This window comes from Lichenostomus cassidix, chromosome 4A (assembly GCF_008360975.1).
Source record: "Lichenostomus cassidix isolate B80296 chromosome 4A, HeHo_3.0, whole genome shotgun sequence".
Lineage (NCBI taxonomy): Eukaryota > Metazoa > Chordata > Aves > Passeriformes > Meliphagidae > Lichenostomus > Lichenostomus cassidix.
In genome coordinates this window covers 14,147,831-14,164,624 of record NC_139485.1, presented here as the reverse complement: position 1 = coordinate 14,164,624, position 16,794 = coordinate 14,147,831, and the positions used below count along the sequence as shown (strand labels likewise).

Below are 16,794 nucleotides of genomic sequence, written 5' to 3'. Positions count from 1 at the left end.
TCTAATTGATTTGCTTTTGTTTTTAAACTCAAAGTTGTGGCGTTGTCTTTGCTGATAGCAGCCCTTTTTCAGGGGGGAGGAACACTCAGCTGCCCCTCAGCCAGAAAAACTGGGAATCCACTTTTCTGCCACCCTGTCCTCCCAGCCTGGCTTTGCTGACATCTGAAAAATGACTTTTCCTCCCTCTGAATGCATAATTGGTTATTTATCCACAAACCACGGAGTGTGTACTCGGTGTACCTGACCTAGAAAAAACCAGATTAGTCAAGACCTGTCCCAGCAGATGTGAGTGTCAGTCACCATGTGATCTCCATAAAATTTATGAGGTCTTAAATTACAAAATAATGGACCTTTTCAGTTGGCATTTTGGCACAGGATGATAGGATTACGTTTTATGTGAGAATATCCACCACAGCTCTTGCCCCATAAAACTGCAAACAGAAATTTGTAAGCGTTGGCACTGGTTTGGCTCCCAAAAAGACACCCATTATGCTGGGATTACAGGCAGGCCATGGATGTGGAGCCTGGAGCTTGTCCAGTCCCAGGCAGCTCTTTCCTCCTCTCTTTTAATATTTCCTTCAGAAGCCCAGACAGTGGTTTCTAGCCTGGATTTTTCCTTCTTGCCTTGGATTTAACCAGAGGAACGTCTGTGGAGCACACCCAGAGCAGAAGGTGTCCCAGGGCTCTGGAAATGAGAGATTCTGCAGCCACCACACATGAGAACAGCCCTGTCCCACAAAGCTCCCAAACCCCACAAACTCTGGAATCTCTTCTTGCTTGCATGTGGAAAGCAGCAGTTTTAAAATACGATTTCCTAGCTGGCAGTTGGATGTTGCCCACTGAGAACAAGCTGAGTGTAAACAGGTTCCTCACCTCTTTGTAAATCTGAATTTATCAGGGCTTTGCCTCAGAGAAGAGCATTTTCTCACGTTCCTGATATTTTTCTTGCAATAGGAAGATGTGCTTTTAGGCACAGGGTGGAATTCTTGGGGCTGTCCTGTGCAGGGCCAGGAGTTGGTCTTCTATGATCCTTGTGGGACACTTCCAACTTGGGATATTCTAGGTTCTAAATGCACTCTCAGCTTTTTAGTGGATCCTTCTCACTCTCATTCCTTCTCTCTCCCACCCCTAAAAAATGAAGCTTGTTAGTGAATTCTCCCTGCTCTTACTCCTTCCATCTCTCATCCCTAAAAATGCAGCTCGTGTCTCATTAAGTCCAATATAAACAACCAGTTCCTGATGCAGTTGGGATGGGGTGTCCTGTTTGTCACACAGTTTGGGATGGGCCAGAGCTCTTGATGGTTCCCCAACCCTCCTCTCTGCCATGGGGTGAAGGATTTGCTCCACAGGGAGAACTCTGCCTGTAGGGAAGCCTGGAAAATCCCTTGCTTTGCCTTTTGATCTGAAGTTATGGGAACAATAGCTCTGAAATACACACATTTCATGGCAAAGTTGAGATGTGCTCATCAGCCAAAGGAAATATGTATTTTAAAAATTCCCTCTGAAGAGTTTGGAAATGGGCACAGGTGGGAAAAGGGATGAGGCACTGCCTGACACTGCCTCTGGTTAAATGGCAAATATTGCTCCTTCCTAAAGCCTTTCCTATTGCTCATGCCTTGGGCTTGAGGTAAACCTTTCCCAGCTACTGACAAATTCCCTGTCATTGCCTGCCCCTTGTCCTGCCACATTAACCCCATTCCACCCACTTTTTCAATGATCTCTCCTTGTTTTCACTTTTTTCTGTTCCAAAGTACTGTGGTCTGAGGGTTTCATCTCCAGAAAAGCATCCCAGGCCAGTCCTGTGTGCAAGTTTCCAGTAAATATTGCTGTAACTCAGAGCTGAAACAGAGTATTTTGGCTGCTCTCGTGGTCTCTGTGCATAATGAGCTGGCCATCTGCTTTTCTCCAATAAGTGACATTTTAGGTCTGAAATAGAGTAATTTCTGGGGTCTCGCAGCCTTGGTAAGCCACTGACTTCTTTATTCAAAGTGAATGCAGTGCTAAATAAATATTCCCTCAGAAGCATTAACATTTTACAGCTGAATTCTTCTCACACTTAGACCTCTGTTGCTTTAAATGATCACATTTGAGGTGTTGCTCTTGTATCTCATGAGGCTTCATCAGAGAGACTTAAAAGAGAGTTGAGTGGAAAACATCTGTTCAATTAATAATTTGTCTCTTTTTTTTTGGCAATATAGTCCTAGAAGTAACTTTACCATGGAAATGTAGATTGCTGAGCTAACAAGTTGTAACTTTATGCTTTTTTCAAATTAAATTGTTCTCCTCATTTCTGTGTCTTACACTTAAGAATGAACCAGCCTGGGAAGGGCTGCAGAGCTTCCAACACGAGCCAAGAGCTGGAGAAAGGAACCAGGTGGTAAAATGCAACACATACAAATAATTAATTTTCCATATATTTCTGTAATCTATAAAAGGAAAGGTAATAAATTAATTGGAAAACAAGACAATATTGCTGTAACCAGCTAAGAAAAGAGTGCAGCAAATTGATTTTTGAGTTACTTTGAGGCCCTAAAAACCCACTAAGCAATCACAGGTCATCCCTTAATTGGGTGCTCTGACACCACTTGTTCATATTTCAGTGGGATCAGCACTCCTGGGCCTTCAGCTGCCTCAGCTTCCATTTGGGAGCTTTGCCCTTGGAAGAACTCTGGGGCTTCAGGCCCTTCTCTAGCTGGCTTTACAGTCCAGCCCTTCCCAGAAATAGTCATATAATCCCCTGGGATGGAAAAGCCCAGGTGCAACAGATCATTAATGAGCTCTTCTCCCCAGATGTGGCATTAAAAACAATCAAATAAATTAAATGACAGCTTAATCTGATAAAAATGAAACTTCATATTTCAAAACTGTAGTATTATTTCTTTTTCTTATTATCTTTTCTGTCACCAAGCAACTCTTTTGCCTAATTGCTAAACAATTATTTACACTTCAAACCTCTCCATAAATTCCAGTCTCTAGGAAAACCAGGCTCTACACTCTGGCAGTGGAGTAAGGAAAAGCCACAAGCTTTTATTATGCCTTTGTAAGCAAACATACATATTGTGGGAAGTTACTGAGTTAACATATGAGGATGAGAATGCATCTCCAGAAGGCAGGAAATATTGGCAGGAATCTCTAAGAAAATGAAATTTTCTATTTCCCAACTGGTCCCATGTCAACTGCTGAGGGGGGAAAAATGCCAAATGTTGGCATCTTCTGGTTAAAGAAGCTGTTCTGTTCCCTCCTGAGTTGATGCCTGTGTTGTTGCCTATCCATAATCTCCAAAGGGAGATCCATGGGGATTTTTGTATTTCATGTTCACCTGTGGAATGTGATGGGACCATCCCAGTGGGAGGATCTGTAGTCCCCCAGCAGCTTTTCTTCATTAACCCCACGTGTGTGAACCCCCACTTTCTGGAGCAGCTCTTTGCCACGTGGGGTTAATCAGGAGTTAACGGGGGATAACTCCCTGTGTAAACATCTCCCTAGAAATGGGATTCAGATGTGGGATCACCCCCGTTGGTGATGGCCTGGTCACTGATCTCATCCTGCGGCGCCGGCAGCGCCGTCTTTGTGAGCGGCACCTCTGTCTTGAAAAGAGAATCCATTTTGATCTGGGTTTTGATGTTGAAGGACTTCTGGAAGGACTCGGAGGTGAAGTAGTAGATGAAGGGGTCGAAGCAGCAGTTGAGGGTGGCGATGCACAACGTGATGGGGTACATGGTCCTGGCAAACCTCTCCAGGGAGCAGTTGGCGATGGCCTGGGAGCGCACGAGCGCGTAGAGGAACAGGATGGAGTTGTAGGGGACAAAGCACACGACGAAAATGGCCACGTGCACGATGATCATCTTCAGCACTTTCTCCTTGTTGGTCCCAATCTGGGACAGCGTGGCCGGCTTCCGTAAAGTCCGGAGAACCAGCGAGGAGCACGTGAGGTTGAGCAGCAGGGGGATGATGAATCCCACCACCTCAATAAATATGGTGATCTTGGACAGGTAGGTTTTCCAGATCCTTTTGGAGAACCCTTCGAAACAGGTGGTGCTGGTGTTGGAAACGTTGGTCGTGGAGAACAGCGAGGCCGAAATCCCGCCGCTGAGGACCAGGATCCAAACGCCGGCGCAGACGATGGCGGAATTCCTCCTGGTGCGGATGGTGCGCGAGCGGAAGGGATACACGATGGCCAGGAAGCGATCCACGCTGATGCACGTGAGGAACAGCATGCTCCCGTAGATGTTGGTGAGGAACGCCGTGCCCGAGATCTTGCACAGGCTGTCCCCGAAGGGCCAGTGCCTGTTGAAGTTGTAAAAAATCTTGAAGGGCAAAGTGAACACGAAGAGCAAGTCTGAAACCGCCAGGTTGGTCATGAAGATGGCCGTCTCGCTGCGCATCTTCATCCGGAAGAGGAAAACGAAGAGGGAGGCGCAGTTTGTGATCAAGCCGAGGATGAAGACCACGCTGTACACGGCTCCGTACAGGTTGTACTTGAAGGAATCATCTGTCAGGCAGGTATGGTTGTTGCTGTGGTTTCCCATGCCAAGTCTGGGATGGGCTTCCGAAGGCCTTGGAAGTCTATTTCAGTGACATCCATAAAATAAGGCAGGGAGCTCGTCCCTTCCCGAAGGAACGCATTCCAGGGAGGTGGTTGGATTCCTTCCTACCGCATCTCCCTCGTGGATCCTTTCATCCTAAAGGAGAGAGAGAGAGAGAGCTGCTGTCAGTCCTGAACCTGCTGTCCCCCAAAGTGGCTGTGCAAGAGAAATTCCCAAATTAATCAATGTGCAAACAAGAGCAGGAATTAGTTTTCAAGGGAGTCTTTAAAAATTTTGGCATTATTGGCATTTTTCACAGCTGAAGACAGAATTTACTGCATTTGGCCTTTCCTTCCATCGCCTCCTCATCCTCCTCTTGGATGGATCTGGAGTGAATGCTCTGAGCAGCCTGGTCTATGAAAGGTGTCCCTGCCCATGGCAGGGGTTGGAACAAGATGGGCTTTAAGGTCCTTTCCAACCAAAACCATTCTATGCTAATTCCAACTTTCCCCTTGGAAAGATTTTTCTCTAAAATCTGAGATGGAATTGGCCCAGTGTGTCTGGAAAGAAATTAAATAGAATAAAACATCTGAAATATTCCCCTAAACCTGTAACAGGAGGAGAAAAGCTGAAAGTTTTAGTGTTTGTTTTAAACTGTACAGAAAGTTCTATGGATTTTCAACCTTTTTTGATGCAAAAGTATTTTAAAAACCCCCAAAATCTATGATAACAGAGAGCTGCTTTGCCTTTTTTTTTTTAACTGAAAATACAGGCATCTTTACACATTTTCCAACGTGGAAAACTGTTGTACCTCAGAAATGTTTATCAAAAACACTTCCCAAAGCCATGTTTGCTCTTTAAAATGTCTGTAAATATGGTATTACTTCCAAAAGGATTTTTTTTTGCAAGTGTAAAACCTTCCCAAGAAAGATTCCTCTAAGCTGTACCAACAGCTGCTTTTCATTCCTACTCTTTGTCAAGGTTTGGAATGTGACATTTGGGAAAACTCATGGTCTACACTCTTACAAGACTTTGTCCCAACTCAACAAGCTTTGGAGACATGTGGAGTTGAAGTGAGCAGGTTTTTTTCTTGGAAAGAGGTGCTTCCTGAACTGCCTGGATCATCTCTCCTGGCTATTTTAAGCATTTTTAATGCCTGTGAGGATAATCCGTTGGAAAGTCTCCTCGCTGGAGCAAGGAGGGTTTGTGAGTTGGATCATGGGCTCAGCACTTCTTGGAAATGTGGAACAAAGTTGGGTCATGAAGGGAAAGACCTTTTCCTCATAAACCCCAGCCAACCAAATATGAAGCAGTCTGGAATCTCCTTGTAATCTAAGAAATTTAGGAGCTACAACTGGGAGTAATTTGGAGCCGAAACCCTTGTGAAGAGTGGGATCCTTTCCAGAGTGATCCCCTGACGGAGGAGTTTCAGCTCCAAACCCATCACTGAGCTGTGTTAAAGGTTGTAATGGTAACATATAAGCAAATTAAATGGAGAAGCAAGCATGGATTTGGGACAATAAAGGATGCAAACGATCAAAATCAGATGTTTTCCATGTGTTTTCCTCCTGGGAAAGCTCACACTGACCATTGTTCTTGCATGCAAGCTGTCAGGCAGCTGCTAAAGTGGCAAGTGTTGGGAAAGCTGGAATAGCCACAGCTCTGCCAGGTGGAAGGGGCAAGTTCTTCGCCTGAGAATGCCTGGAGAACCACTTCCCAAAAACCAGTGCTGTGACCCTGGGAGCAGGCAGAACATAACCGTTGCACCTGGCAAAGCAGCAGGAAAGGAGGATGCCCAGATCTCCCTTCCCAGCTGATTTTCAAACTACTTCAACTTTTGGACATCCAAAAAGATGAGTTGGAACTTGGAGGTCTCTCCTGTGAAGGTGTTTTTCCTTCTTAATTCATGGTTGAATGAACTTTAATGGGAAACAAGCTAAAATATATATATATTAAAAAAATATTAAAATTTATGAGAAGGACAGGAGTCAGATGTGGGATTGAACTCACTCTCTTTGGATCTGTGGTGGTGTAAATAAGGAAAGGTCTTGCCTGAAAGTTCAAATGCCTTTAAGCAAGAGCTAAGTTGGACTCAAAAGCTCACATGAGCTCCAACAGGATAGCTGAGCCCTGCCTTAACCCTCAGCCCAAAGCATGAAATCCTTGGCTTTTAGCTCCCTCCCAGTGCAGACACTCCCTGCTATCTCCATCAGGAGAGGTTGTGTTTATGCTGGAATGTGACTCCCTCAGTGTGTGAACCCCAGGTGTGCCAGACTCTCCTGGTCCACGTTTCACTCTGAGTCCTCCTGGGGAGATCTCAGAGGGGTTGGGTGTCCTTTGAAACCTCACACAGCCTGGGAGCCCAATGGAAACCCCACTGTCCAGCCTGGCCTGGATTTTGGCAGCTCCTCAACTTTTTGAGGAAGTTTGAAAGGTGCCTTTGGAACTCTCACCTTTGCTCCTGACCTAGTGTCTGCTGCCAGCAGCCTGACCCAGATACTCCTCACACAGGAAAAATGATGCTCCAGCACCTGATTCTTTTCTCCCAGCTCTGCTCCAGACAGCCCCAAGGTCAAACCCCTTTTTTTTCTAGTGTCTAATCTCTGGGAATTGCCTGCCAGCAATTGTCTAGTTAACTTATGGGCTTTAAAATACAGCCTGGCTTGTTTACCTATGGAACCCTGAGGTGTTTAAACAAGCTGACAAGTGGCTTTGAAACCCAGCCATGTGCTTTAAATTCTGTAGGATGAGTCCACAGATTGAGTTTTCCGAGTGTAAAATTCCCTTTCCTTCCTTTCCACTGTGGATTAAAGCAGTGGGATGCTCTTCATGGACACTGCAGTCACCACTGCTGCTGCCTTGCTGGGGAAAAGTAAAGCAATATATTTTAAAATGTTGAGGAAATACAGGTTGGTGAAGTAGTTTTCTTTATGTTTCAGGCAAAGCTTTAAATTCTATATTTAAACTGGGAGCCAATCCAGGAGGAGAGGAATGTAACAGAATAAACCCCTTTAATGTGATAAAATTCAGAATATTCTCTCTCCTAGCAGGGATGGTACCAGAAACCATCCCTCACATAACCCTGTTATTCAGAGCGAGGTTCAGCAGAGGATTTACTCTTTTATTGTATAAATATCCCATCCTCCATGGACTGAAAAGAAAGGAAAACTTGGTGTTACTTCCTATGGTGCCTGAGTATCCTGTTTACAATTCTTGTATTTCCTCCTCCCAGCACCCCGAGACACCTCCAAACTGCCAGACTGCAGCTCCATCCAGAGCAGTTGTTTGTTAGGGCAGGAATTACTGCAGGGAAAAATAACACATTTAAAATCAGAGCCTGTCATTCCATTGTCCCCTTCCTCCTGCTCCACACTGACCCTGTTCTCCCCATGTGCAGCAATCTGAGGTCAGAAAAACCAGCGTGAAGTTTGGGGCTGGCATTTTTTGCATCATCACATTTTCTTTCAGTCATGTGAGATGTCAGATGAGTGGAACTTTATCAGTCTGGACGTTCAGGGCACCCTGTGTGTTCATTTAAAGCACTGAACTCTGGGTTTGTGAGGTCTGGCACAGCCCTGCTGGGAAAACCTCCCAAAGCTGAAGGATCTTTGCTGGATTATCCCAGTGTGTACTCAGGTTATCTCTTAAACCCTGAGAAACAAAGGTTTATAGTTAAAGAAGCCAAAACCTGCAGGACAGTGGGGTTTAGGGAGGTTTTTCTGGGTTTTGTCCTAGGTTATGGCACTGCTTGTTGTGTTTTGATAGGGTCTCAGCCCCTGACCTTGGAAAAAAATAGGGATTTTCCTGGGGGCACAGCAAGAGCTTTATTTCTCCCTTCTCCTGACAAGAACTCCATTCACTCCAGGGTTTGCAGCTCCCTGCTCTCACCCCGTTGCTACAATGCCTGTGGGATGTGTAACTTACTCTCACCACGGAGCCCAGGGTTACAGCTTTACAACAAACTCAGTTCTGCAGCTCCTTGGGCTTTATTTCCTTCCTTCGTTCCACTTTAATTAGGCAGAAGGCTCAAGAAAGGGTTTTGTAGGGGGAGATGTTTGGGGTTTTGGCAGATTTTTGCAGAGATGGAAATTCTGAGTGAGGCTGTAGGATTTGGGGTTTTCCAGATTGGTGACTATAGATAAAACGAGATTAAATTGATATCGTTTGAATAGCTAAAATCAGAACTATTCGAGAGAAAAGAAACTTTTTCTACCTGGAAAAATCATTACATCTCAGCTCCTGCAGTGGAATTTCCACTTACTTCTGCTTTCTTTTCTCAACAAAACTTGGTTTTGGTCACAGAGAACTCTGAGAGTGTGAACTGGAAGCAGTTTTAAGGACAAACCTCCCGTTTGGGGCAATCTGGTGGCTGATTTTTCCCTGTCTCAGAATGCCAGGGCAGGAGCTGGTGCTGCACAGCGATGCTGCCTCTGCTCTCCCAGTGCCAGCAGCGTGGGTTTATGGAAAGCTGGACCAGCTGGAGTAGGTGATGCTTCTCCAGAGAAAGGTGTAGGGATGGGAAATAGCTTAGAACACCAATTTTGGGGTTGGCTGGGCTGGCTGAGTACCTGTGAGAGCTTCATCCTCCCCGGAGCTCCTCGCAGATTCCCAGTAACCTTCGCCTGTTTTCTTCCCCACTGCAGTGGGAGCAGGGAAAGGCTGGGATTAGAGGGTGGGAAGCGGAGCAGCTGCCTGTAAACAAAGCTCCATTGACGATCCCAAGCGCTGGAAAGGAGAAATGCTTTAATCTCTTTCATTTCCTAATCCTAAGTGATGTATTGGAGAACAGTAGGAAAGGAGCAGACAGAAGTTGGGACTTTGAAGTCCACGGAGGTTTGTGGAGCTTCAAAGGGCCATTCTTGCCTGTTTTATCGGAGTGAATGCCCGGCTGGTATGCTGGGGAAAGGGGACGTTTGCGGGTGATTGGCATAAAAGACAGGGCAGGAAGGCTCTTATTCATGGCTTTGACACTTATTGTGCTCAGTGTCACCGGGGCTGGCACTCCCCAGCCCTTGCTGCGGGTGTGATGTCTCCTGTACCTGCTGGGAAGGTGGCACTGGGAGTTACTCGCTTCGGTCAGGTTTCAGCAGCTGATTTTCAAATCCTCCGGGGGAGAAAAACCCAAACCATAGGACGCGGTGAGGAGGCATGGCCAGGGATGCGCTGGGATGAGGTGGGAGCCACCGGCTGCTCCTGTGCCCTGGGCTGAGCTGGCTGTGGCTTTTGGGGATCCTCACACCCCCTCCAAGTTCATCAGTCCCTTCTGCTGTGCACAAACTGCTGCAGGACCCCAATTTAATTCTTGTCCAGGATGGAGCAGAGAAGGAAACCTGAGCCTCTCCGCCCGAATCCTAAAGGCGCTCTCCTTTTTTCTTTCCCCCTTTTTTTTGGTTTTTTTGTTTCTAATTGCTCAGCACCGCCGTTGTCTCCTCACTGTCCTCTGAGACTTACAAAGCATTTCCTGCTCGTGGTGCCTTCTCTGGGCTGTATCTGTTTTGGATTGAGCTAATTAAAATGTTTCCTTCAGAAGAGAATCGTGAACTGCCTTACCCCATATTCAGCCACTGATCCTCAGGGCATGACTCTCTTTTTGTTTGCACTGAGAATGTCTCTCTCCATTTACATCACCCTTTAACCCTTGGCGTGCTCTGCCTTTCCCCATCCCCAGCAGAGGGGTTGGGCTGCAGCCAGGAAACGATGGAATTCACCCCAAACTTCCCAGCCAAGTTTGCATTATTTAGCACTTGTAAGAGGGGCTTTTTGTTTGGCCTTTAGTGCTGGAGGAGTGCGGGAATGCTGCTTGTTTGGAGCCCCAGGTCTCTCACTGAGGGGGGATTGCCGGATAATGGCAGCGCTGGATTCAATGGAGAAGATTTAGATGCAAAGAAAGGCTGATGAAGTGCTGAAAAGCAAAGTTACCCTGTCTGACCAGGTTGTTTTCACCCAGGAATAATGTTGGTGGTGGAGGTTGCTGTGTCCTTGATGTAGCCCTGGTTCTTTACAAAGTGTGGCTAAGAAAAAAACCATAAAAAATAAGAGACTCCTGTTTCCCTGAGCCACTGGGGACTCCAACAACAGGCCTGGGTTTATTTGCTCACAGTTCCAAAAGGTTCCCAGTCAGCAGCCTGCCCAACAAGCTGCCTTTCTTTGCTTTCCCTGACACAATTTCCAGTGGTTCCTTGGCTGTTCCTTGGCTTTTTGGCTCCTTGTTTCCTTTCCTCAGCTGCTCTGAGCCACATGGAGCACTCCTGTCACCCCATCCTCATCCCACTGGGCTGGATCCTCTCCACTCCCTTTGCCAAAATAGGAGAGCAGAACTCATTATCCTCTCATTATCCAAAAATTATGGACTTTTCTCCCCTTCCCTTGCAGCAAGAAGGTGCCAGCAGAGCAGCACAAACACCAATTCCACCTTGGCCTGGCTGGAGGAGCTGTGTCTGGATTCTTTTGGATGCAGGGTAAGTCCTTCCATGGGGTTGGACACGATCCACAGTGTTTGGGACCTTGAGGGATCTGTGCCCTGCATTTATGTACTGCAGGGCATTGTTATAATTGGGCTTTATTCTCTTAAATGGCTTTATCCTGTGAGGAAAAGGGGAAGTTTTGAGGATTGTAGAATCCCAGGATGGTTGGGGTTGGAAGGGAACTTAAAGCTCATCCTGTTCTATCCCTGCCATGGGCAGAGACACCTTCCAGAGGTTGCTCCAAGCCTTGTCCAACCTGGCTTTTTCTGTGAAGTGTTAAAATAAGTAAGAAATTGCTCCTCAATGCAGAAATAGCCAATCTCAGAGAGCCAGTGATGCCTCTGCAGTGAAATTTCTTAGAAATCATATTTCTAATGACGAGGTGAGGGCAAGGCAATGACATTTTGGCATCGTGCAAGGGCTGGATGCTGCTTCTCCTGCTAAATATGGTTATATCATCTGTAAAACACATGCTGGGGAGGAAGAGGGTGAGTTGTCTGCAGGTTCAAGAAAGGAAAATGGGAAGATTATCAGAGGAAAAGAGGAGGTCTGTTGTGGCTCTGCAATTACAGCATCACAGGGTCTCACAGGCTGATGAGCTCATGTTTTGCCCAGAGGAAGGATCTGCTTTGCTGCCAGAACACACCTTTGTCTCGGGGCTCAGGGACTGATGAATGTCCCTTAATTTCACTTGCCAAGATAAAGAGATTTGCCTTTTTCTACCGAACAAACCCGTTCCAAATAATCCAGCAAGGTTCCCTGCAGCCGGGGTCAGCTCAGGCTGGTCTGGCTGCGGAGCAGGGTGGATCTTTACCCCCTTTTATGGGGCTGAACTGGGAGCTGGTGCAGGAGGAAGCCTTGCAGAGCCACTGTCTGCTCAGGGAATAAAGAGCTCCTCTTTTCAGGGAGAGAATTTCCCTTCTGTGGAAGGTGGTGGCTCTCCTTCCCCGCGACTAAATCGGATCCTTATTTAGGGAGGAGGAGCGACGTGTGGAGGAGCAGAGTGAGGCTCTGCACGCACGCTTGACCTGGAAAGACCTGCTGAGGGTGGCTGAGTGCTCCAGGAGCCATCCCCACCCAGCCCAGCCTGCAGGGATGGCTCCTTTGGGATTCTGGAGCACCCTCAGGCTGGGAATGGCACCCCAGCCACACAGCGCCAGCTGGTAACCCTTGGACATTGGGAAATAGAGCCCCAAATCCCAAATATGCTTTAAGCAGGGCGAGGGGCAGCTGGAAGTGATGGATCATGGACGTGGCATCCATCCAGATGGCTCCAAGTGCCACAATGACAGAATCCCAAATTGCTTTGCCACACACCCTCCAGCAGTGCACGCTGTCCCCAGGATCTGGCCCAAGCTTTGGATAAAACTGCCTTAATTCCTGCTCCTGTGAGGTCATGGCTGGAGGAGGGATCCATCTTCCAGCTGGGAGAGCATCCTCTCCCTGCCCAGGGAATGTTTCCATCCCTGCTCCTCAGCAGCCTCAGGTGCAGCTTTGCAGTTTCACACCTCATTGCAATGCTCTGAGCGAAGGTGAGCAAGGAATTGGGGCATTTGTTGTGTTGGTCTGTGTAGAGCTGAGCTCCTCACCCTGGAATTTGGAGGACATCGATTTTTATCAATTGAGGAGGATTCTCATTTTTAGCTTCAAAGGATTCCACTGAAATGTTTGTTCAGCCTCTTCTCCCTCCCCTTCTTCCCTCCCCTTGCAGGATTTTCTTTTAAAATTCAGGGGCTTTGGAGCCCCCAAAGTCCCAAGGTTTCCTGCCTGTTTTGTTTTCAGGGAATGCTCCTAAGGGAAAGAAGATGGAAAAGTACTACAAGGGGGGAATGTCCTTATCACCGAGCTGTGAACTTTGCACTTCCCATCCTCTGGATTTGACTGTTCTGTTCCTATAGGGCAGCAATACAAAAACCACACACAATTGTCTCCTCTCAAACAATGATTTGGGAATGTCATTAAAACCTCCAAACTTTTCCTGCAAATTCTTCGGCCGTGTGCTTATATTGTGTTAAATCCTCTTTCTTCCAAACAGCCAAATCTTTAAATGATGCTGTTCATCATTCATTTTGCTTCTGATTCCCGTTTTTTTAAGAGCTGTCTTTGAATTCTTCTCATGGAATTTTGCAGCTTTAAAGGAGTAGATTTTAGCCATGAATGAAAGCCAAAGGGATAAATCAAACTTTTAAGATTTTCAGTATAATATTTATAACTTCATTCCTAACTTTTAACAGAGTTTGTAGGATCCAGCCCTTCATGAAATGAAGGTGAAGGTCTAGTTTATGCAACATTTATATCCAAGTCCGTTTTAAGCTTGAAATGTCTATATGATACTGACTTCAAGCACAAAAGAAAGCTGTAACCAAGGGATCTTTTCCACAAACACACAACAAACAACAGGCCAGAAAAGTCCTTAACTTGTCACCTGCAGTGCCACGACGAGGATTACGATGGGAATGGAGAACTATGCTGGGAGTTAGAACCATTTCCATGCAATCTGCTGCAGCAGCTCACACAGGAATTACTTTCCCAAAACTTGGAGCTCACCTTCCTCCCTTAAAGCAGCCTCAGCCATGGAGCAGGGGGAACGGGAAAGGGAAAACACTGATCTCCCGTGAAACCCGGCTGGATTCATCCCCCAGATCCATCCGAGCCTCCAGCTTCCAGAACCCCCACCCCATGCGATCCAGCGGCTTTTCCTGCCTCGGGAAAGGCGAGCAGCGACTTACCGCGATCTCCACCATCCCCACGGCTCCGAGCTTCCAGGGGATCCCTCCCTGACAGCCCGAGCGATCCTTTGTGTCCCTGCCACACGCTGTTCCCACGCGGGAAGCCCCACTTTGTGCAAGTTCAGCCGCTCATCCTCAAACTCCGCGCCGGGCGGCAGCTGCCGTGCCTTTGTTCCGAGCGGGATCGGGGCTGCCGAGCGCCGCTGCCATCGTGTCTTGGGAAATCGGGACGCAAGAATGGGCCCAATGTCTGGGCAGGGGCTGTGGGCAGGGGGAACTCCTGGGGGTCTCCATAGGAAACGCTTGCCATTGGGCAGGGATGTGTTATTAGCCCGCCCCGCCCCGGGTCTCCGCTGGGTCCCTCTCGCGGGGCTCTATCCATGGATTCCCTTCCAGAGCCTCTCCCAGCTCGGAATTAGCAGCTTAAGGACAGCCCGACAATGAGCAGCGCGGATTTCCTGAGCAATTAGCCGGGGGAGCCAGCCTGGGAGAGTGTGCCCGATGGGAACGAGCAGGGAAAAAGCTCCTCAAAGCTCCTCAAAGCTCCTCAAAGCTCGGGTTTTCCTTCCCGCGGCCGTAATTGTTTCGCCTTCCAATTAAAAAAGTGAGGAGGGGGGAGCTGAGAATCGGGAAAGCACCGGGTAAGATTGGGAAGCTGCAGAGCAAAGCTGGCCGTGAAAATAAAATATCTCCCTGGGCAGACTTAGAAAGGCTCTGTTTGTTAGGCTGGGGGGGTTGTTGTTTTGTTTTAAATCTTCGCAAAGGAGCTGAGTGGAACAGTGTGAGCTCCTGCCCTGAAAGCGTTGGATTCCTGCTGGAAAACCGGTCAGCTTTCCATTTCCAGGGCCGTAATTACAAATACTCAGGGAAGCGTGGCTGCGAGCTGCCCCGAGAGCCGAGCCGAGAATCCGCCCTCTGCCCAAAACCCGCTTCATTTCCCCTCTTACCTTCGATATCAGCCCTTCAGGTCGGGACGAGGCTCTTCTGGCAGCAGGGGCAAGGCGGCGGATGGTTCATTTTATTCCCTTTTCAGCCCTCTCCGCTTCCATAGGGCTGAAATCGCGGGGCTGCTGCTGAAGCCCAGCCTCCCCCTAACGCGTCTCGCTCGCATTGTGTTTGTCTCTCCTCTTCCTCCGCTCTCCTTGGCTCTTCCCACAGGCAGCCAAGGCCAGTAAACAACTCATTGTGAAGCCGGGATGGATGTAATTCCTTGGGCTGGTGGCCACCGTGGCTGAAGTCGCCTCTGCAGCGCGCCCGCCTGCTGCCACAGGCTTTTATCCCCCTCCATGCAAATAACTTCCTGAATATCTCATGTAACAGCCCAGCAGCTCCATCCATCCAGGCTGCTGAGCCTCAGCCTCTCGGCTTAACGAAACACAAAAACAGGAGCGTGGATTCAGAGCGAGGACGGTGGCGGGGCAGATGTTTCCTGCTCCCGACGGGCAAAGGTCCATTTTATTTGTTTGGTAAAAAAAAAGAGGCAGAAAATGTGGGGCGCTGGTGGCGGGGTGGCCGAAAGCATCGCTGTGGCTGGGTGTGGGGGCTGGCAGAAGGCTCAGGGTGTCAAACCCATCAGTATCACCGGTAAATTTACACAAAACCCAGTTTCGTGGCTTGTGGGCATTTCCAGGCGGCTGCATGGGAATGCTGATCCCTGGGGAGATGCGGCTGCTTTTCACACCCATTCTCATGCGAGGGTGAGAGCTCTCAGTGGGGACCGATTGACCAACATTTGGAAGCTTTTTTTAGGGAAAGAAGGCTGTTGCGAGCTGGGTGTGCTGACACAGATTAGGATGAGCTCACTGAAACCTTTTTGCAGATTAACGTCTTCAGTCTGAGCCTCAAAACTGGGCAAACCCATTAGAGAGGAGACTGATTGCCCCTGAAAGATTAAATACAGCATAAATCTTAACCCAAATCTTCTGTGCCTCTCACAGAATTTAGGCAGAATGTGGTGATTGTGCCAACTTTGCTGCTGCTGGAACAGACCCAGGCAGCTGTGCCTGGCTGGGATGTTTGCTTTCTCTCCAGAGTTATTGGTTTAATTAAACTCTCCTGACAAAAGTCTTCAGCTGTTGGGAACTTCAAGGGCTGGGAGAACAATTCCTTATAATATTACAGGAGGTTGGGAATAGGATTAATGCCTTTTTGGGAGTCCATCCCTCTAAACAGTTGTGGACTCCAACTTTGTATCCATCCGTGGTTGCCATTAAATCTGGAAGTTGTAGTGAGCAGGTTATTCAGTCACCACTTGTTTTAGGATTTTTTTTTTTTTAATTTTAAAAGGAGCATTTCCTCTGCTGCAGCCAAAACTAGAAGCTGGAAAAGTGCAATCTATAGGTTGAGCCATAACGCTGCTCTCCAGCCTGTAGAGATCACGCAAAAAAATTAAAATTCCAATATTTTCCCTATGGAACGAAACATTTTTGGTGATGATGAGAAAGAAAACATCCCCAGAGTAACATATTCCTGCTGCCCTCCAAGGCACCCAAAGGAATACATGGATGCCTTTATCCTTCTCCTCCTAAATAGGCCAAATGTTGTGCTATCAACCCACTCTGTGTATTTTTTTTAAAAGAAATAAAATACAAACATTTCCAGCACAGTGCCCTTAAGAGAGGTTTATTTGCCAAACATGAAGAAAGGAGGAGGCTGCCTCTCTTCTTGGTTCCAGTTACAGAAAAGTGTTTGCTTTAAAATGGAAAAACAAGGAACAGACTCCTGGGCTCTTCATCTCTGCACAACCCATTTGGTGTCCCCACCCTGATCCCATGGTGTTCATCCTAGACTTGGGACAGGGTGGGATTTAGTGAACTGTCCTTGTTAAAACATTGGCAGGACATCAATAATCTGGAGTTATTTTGGAAAACAAGGGGAACTGGGCTATTATCTTATTGGAAGCCGTGGCTGCTGAGAAGGCACAATGTGTTGAAGCACAAGTTTTATCCCCCTCTTTGCAGAATTTCCTTCTTGTGCACAGAAACCCTATGGAAATGACACTTCTGGGGTGTCTCTGGTTGTGTCAGTGCTGCAGTGGCTGTGGAACTGGGATGTGCAATTCCCATTGATTTCAGC

The 16,794-nt window shown here is 47.5% G+C and overlaps 1 protein-coding gene across 2 annotated transcripts; it reads right to left on the bottom strand.

Annotated features, from left to right (window-relative positions):
- Positions 1–3,002: 3,002 nt before the first annotated feature.
- On the bottom strand, positions 3,003–15,053 carry LPAR4 (lysophosphatidic acid receptor 4). Of its 2 annotated transcripts, XM_085060653.1 has the most exons (3): positions 14,667–15,053; positions 13,720–13,980; positions 3,003–4,682 (listed from the first exon to the last, which is right to left on the bottom strand). In XM_085060653.1, exon 3 carries the CDS (start codon positions 4,527–4,529, stop codon positions 3,483–3,485), a length of 1,047 nt encoding a protein of 348 aa, XP_084916779.1. In that variant the 5' UTR covers positions 4,530–4,682; positions 13,720–13,980; positions 14,667–15,053; the 3' UTR covers positions 3,003–3,482. The 2 variants fall into 2 exon arrangements, with proteins under 2 accessions (XP_084916779.1, XP_084916778.1); XM_085060652.1 differs by lacking the exon at positions 13,720–13,980.
- Positions 15,054–16,794: the final 1,741 nt, after the last annotated feature.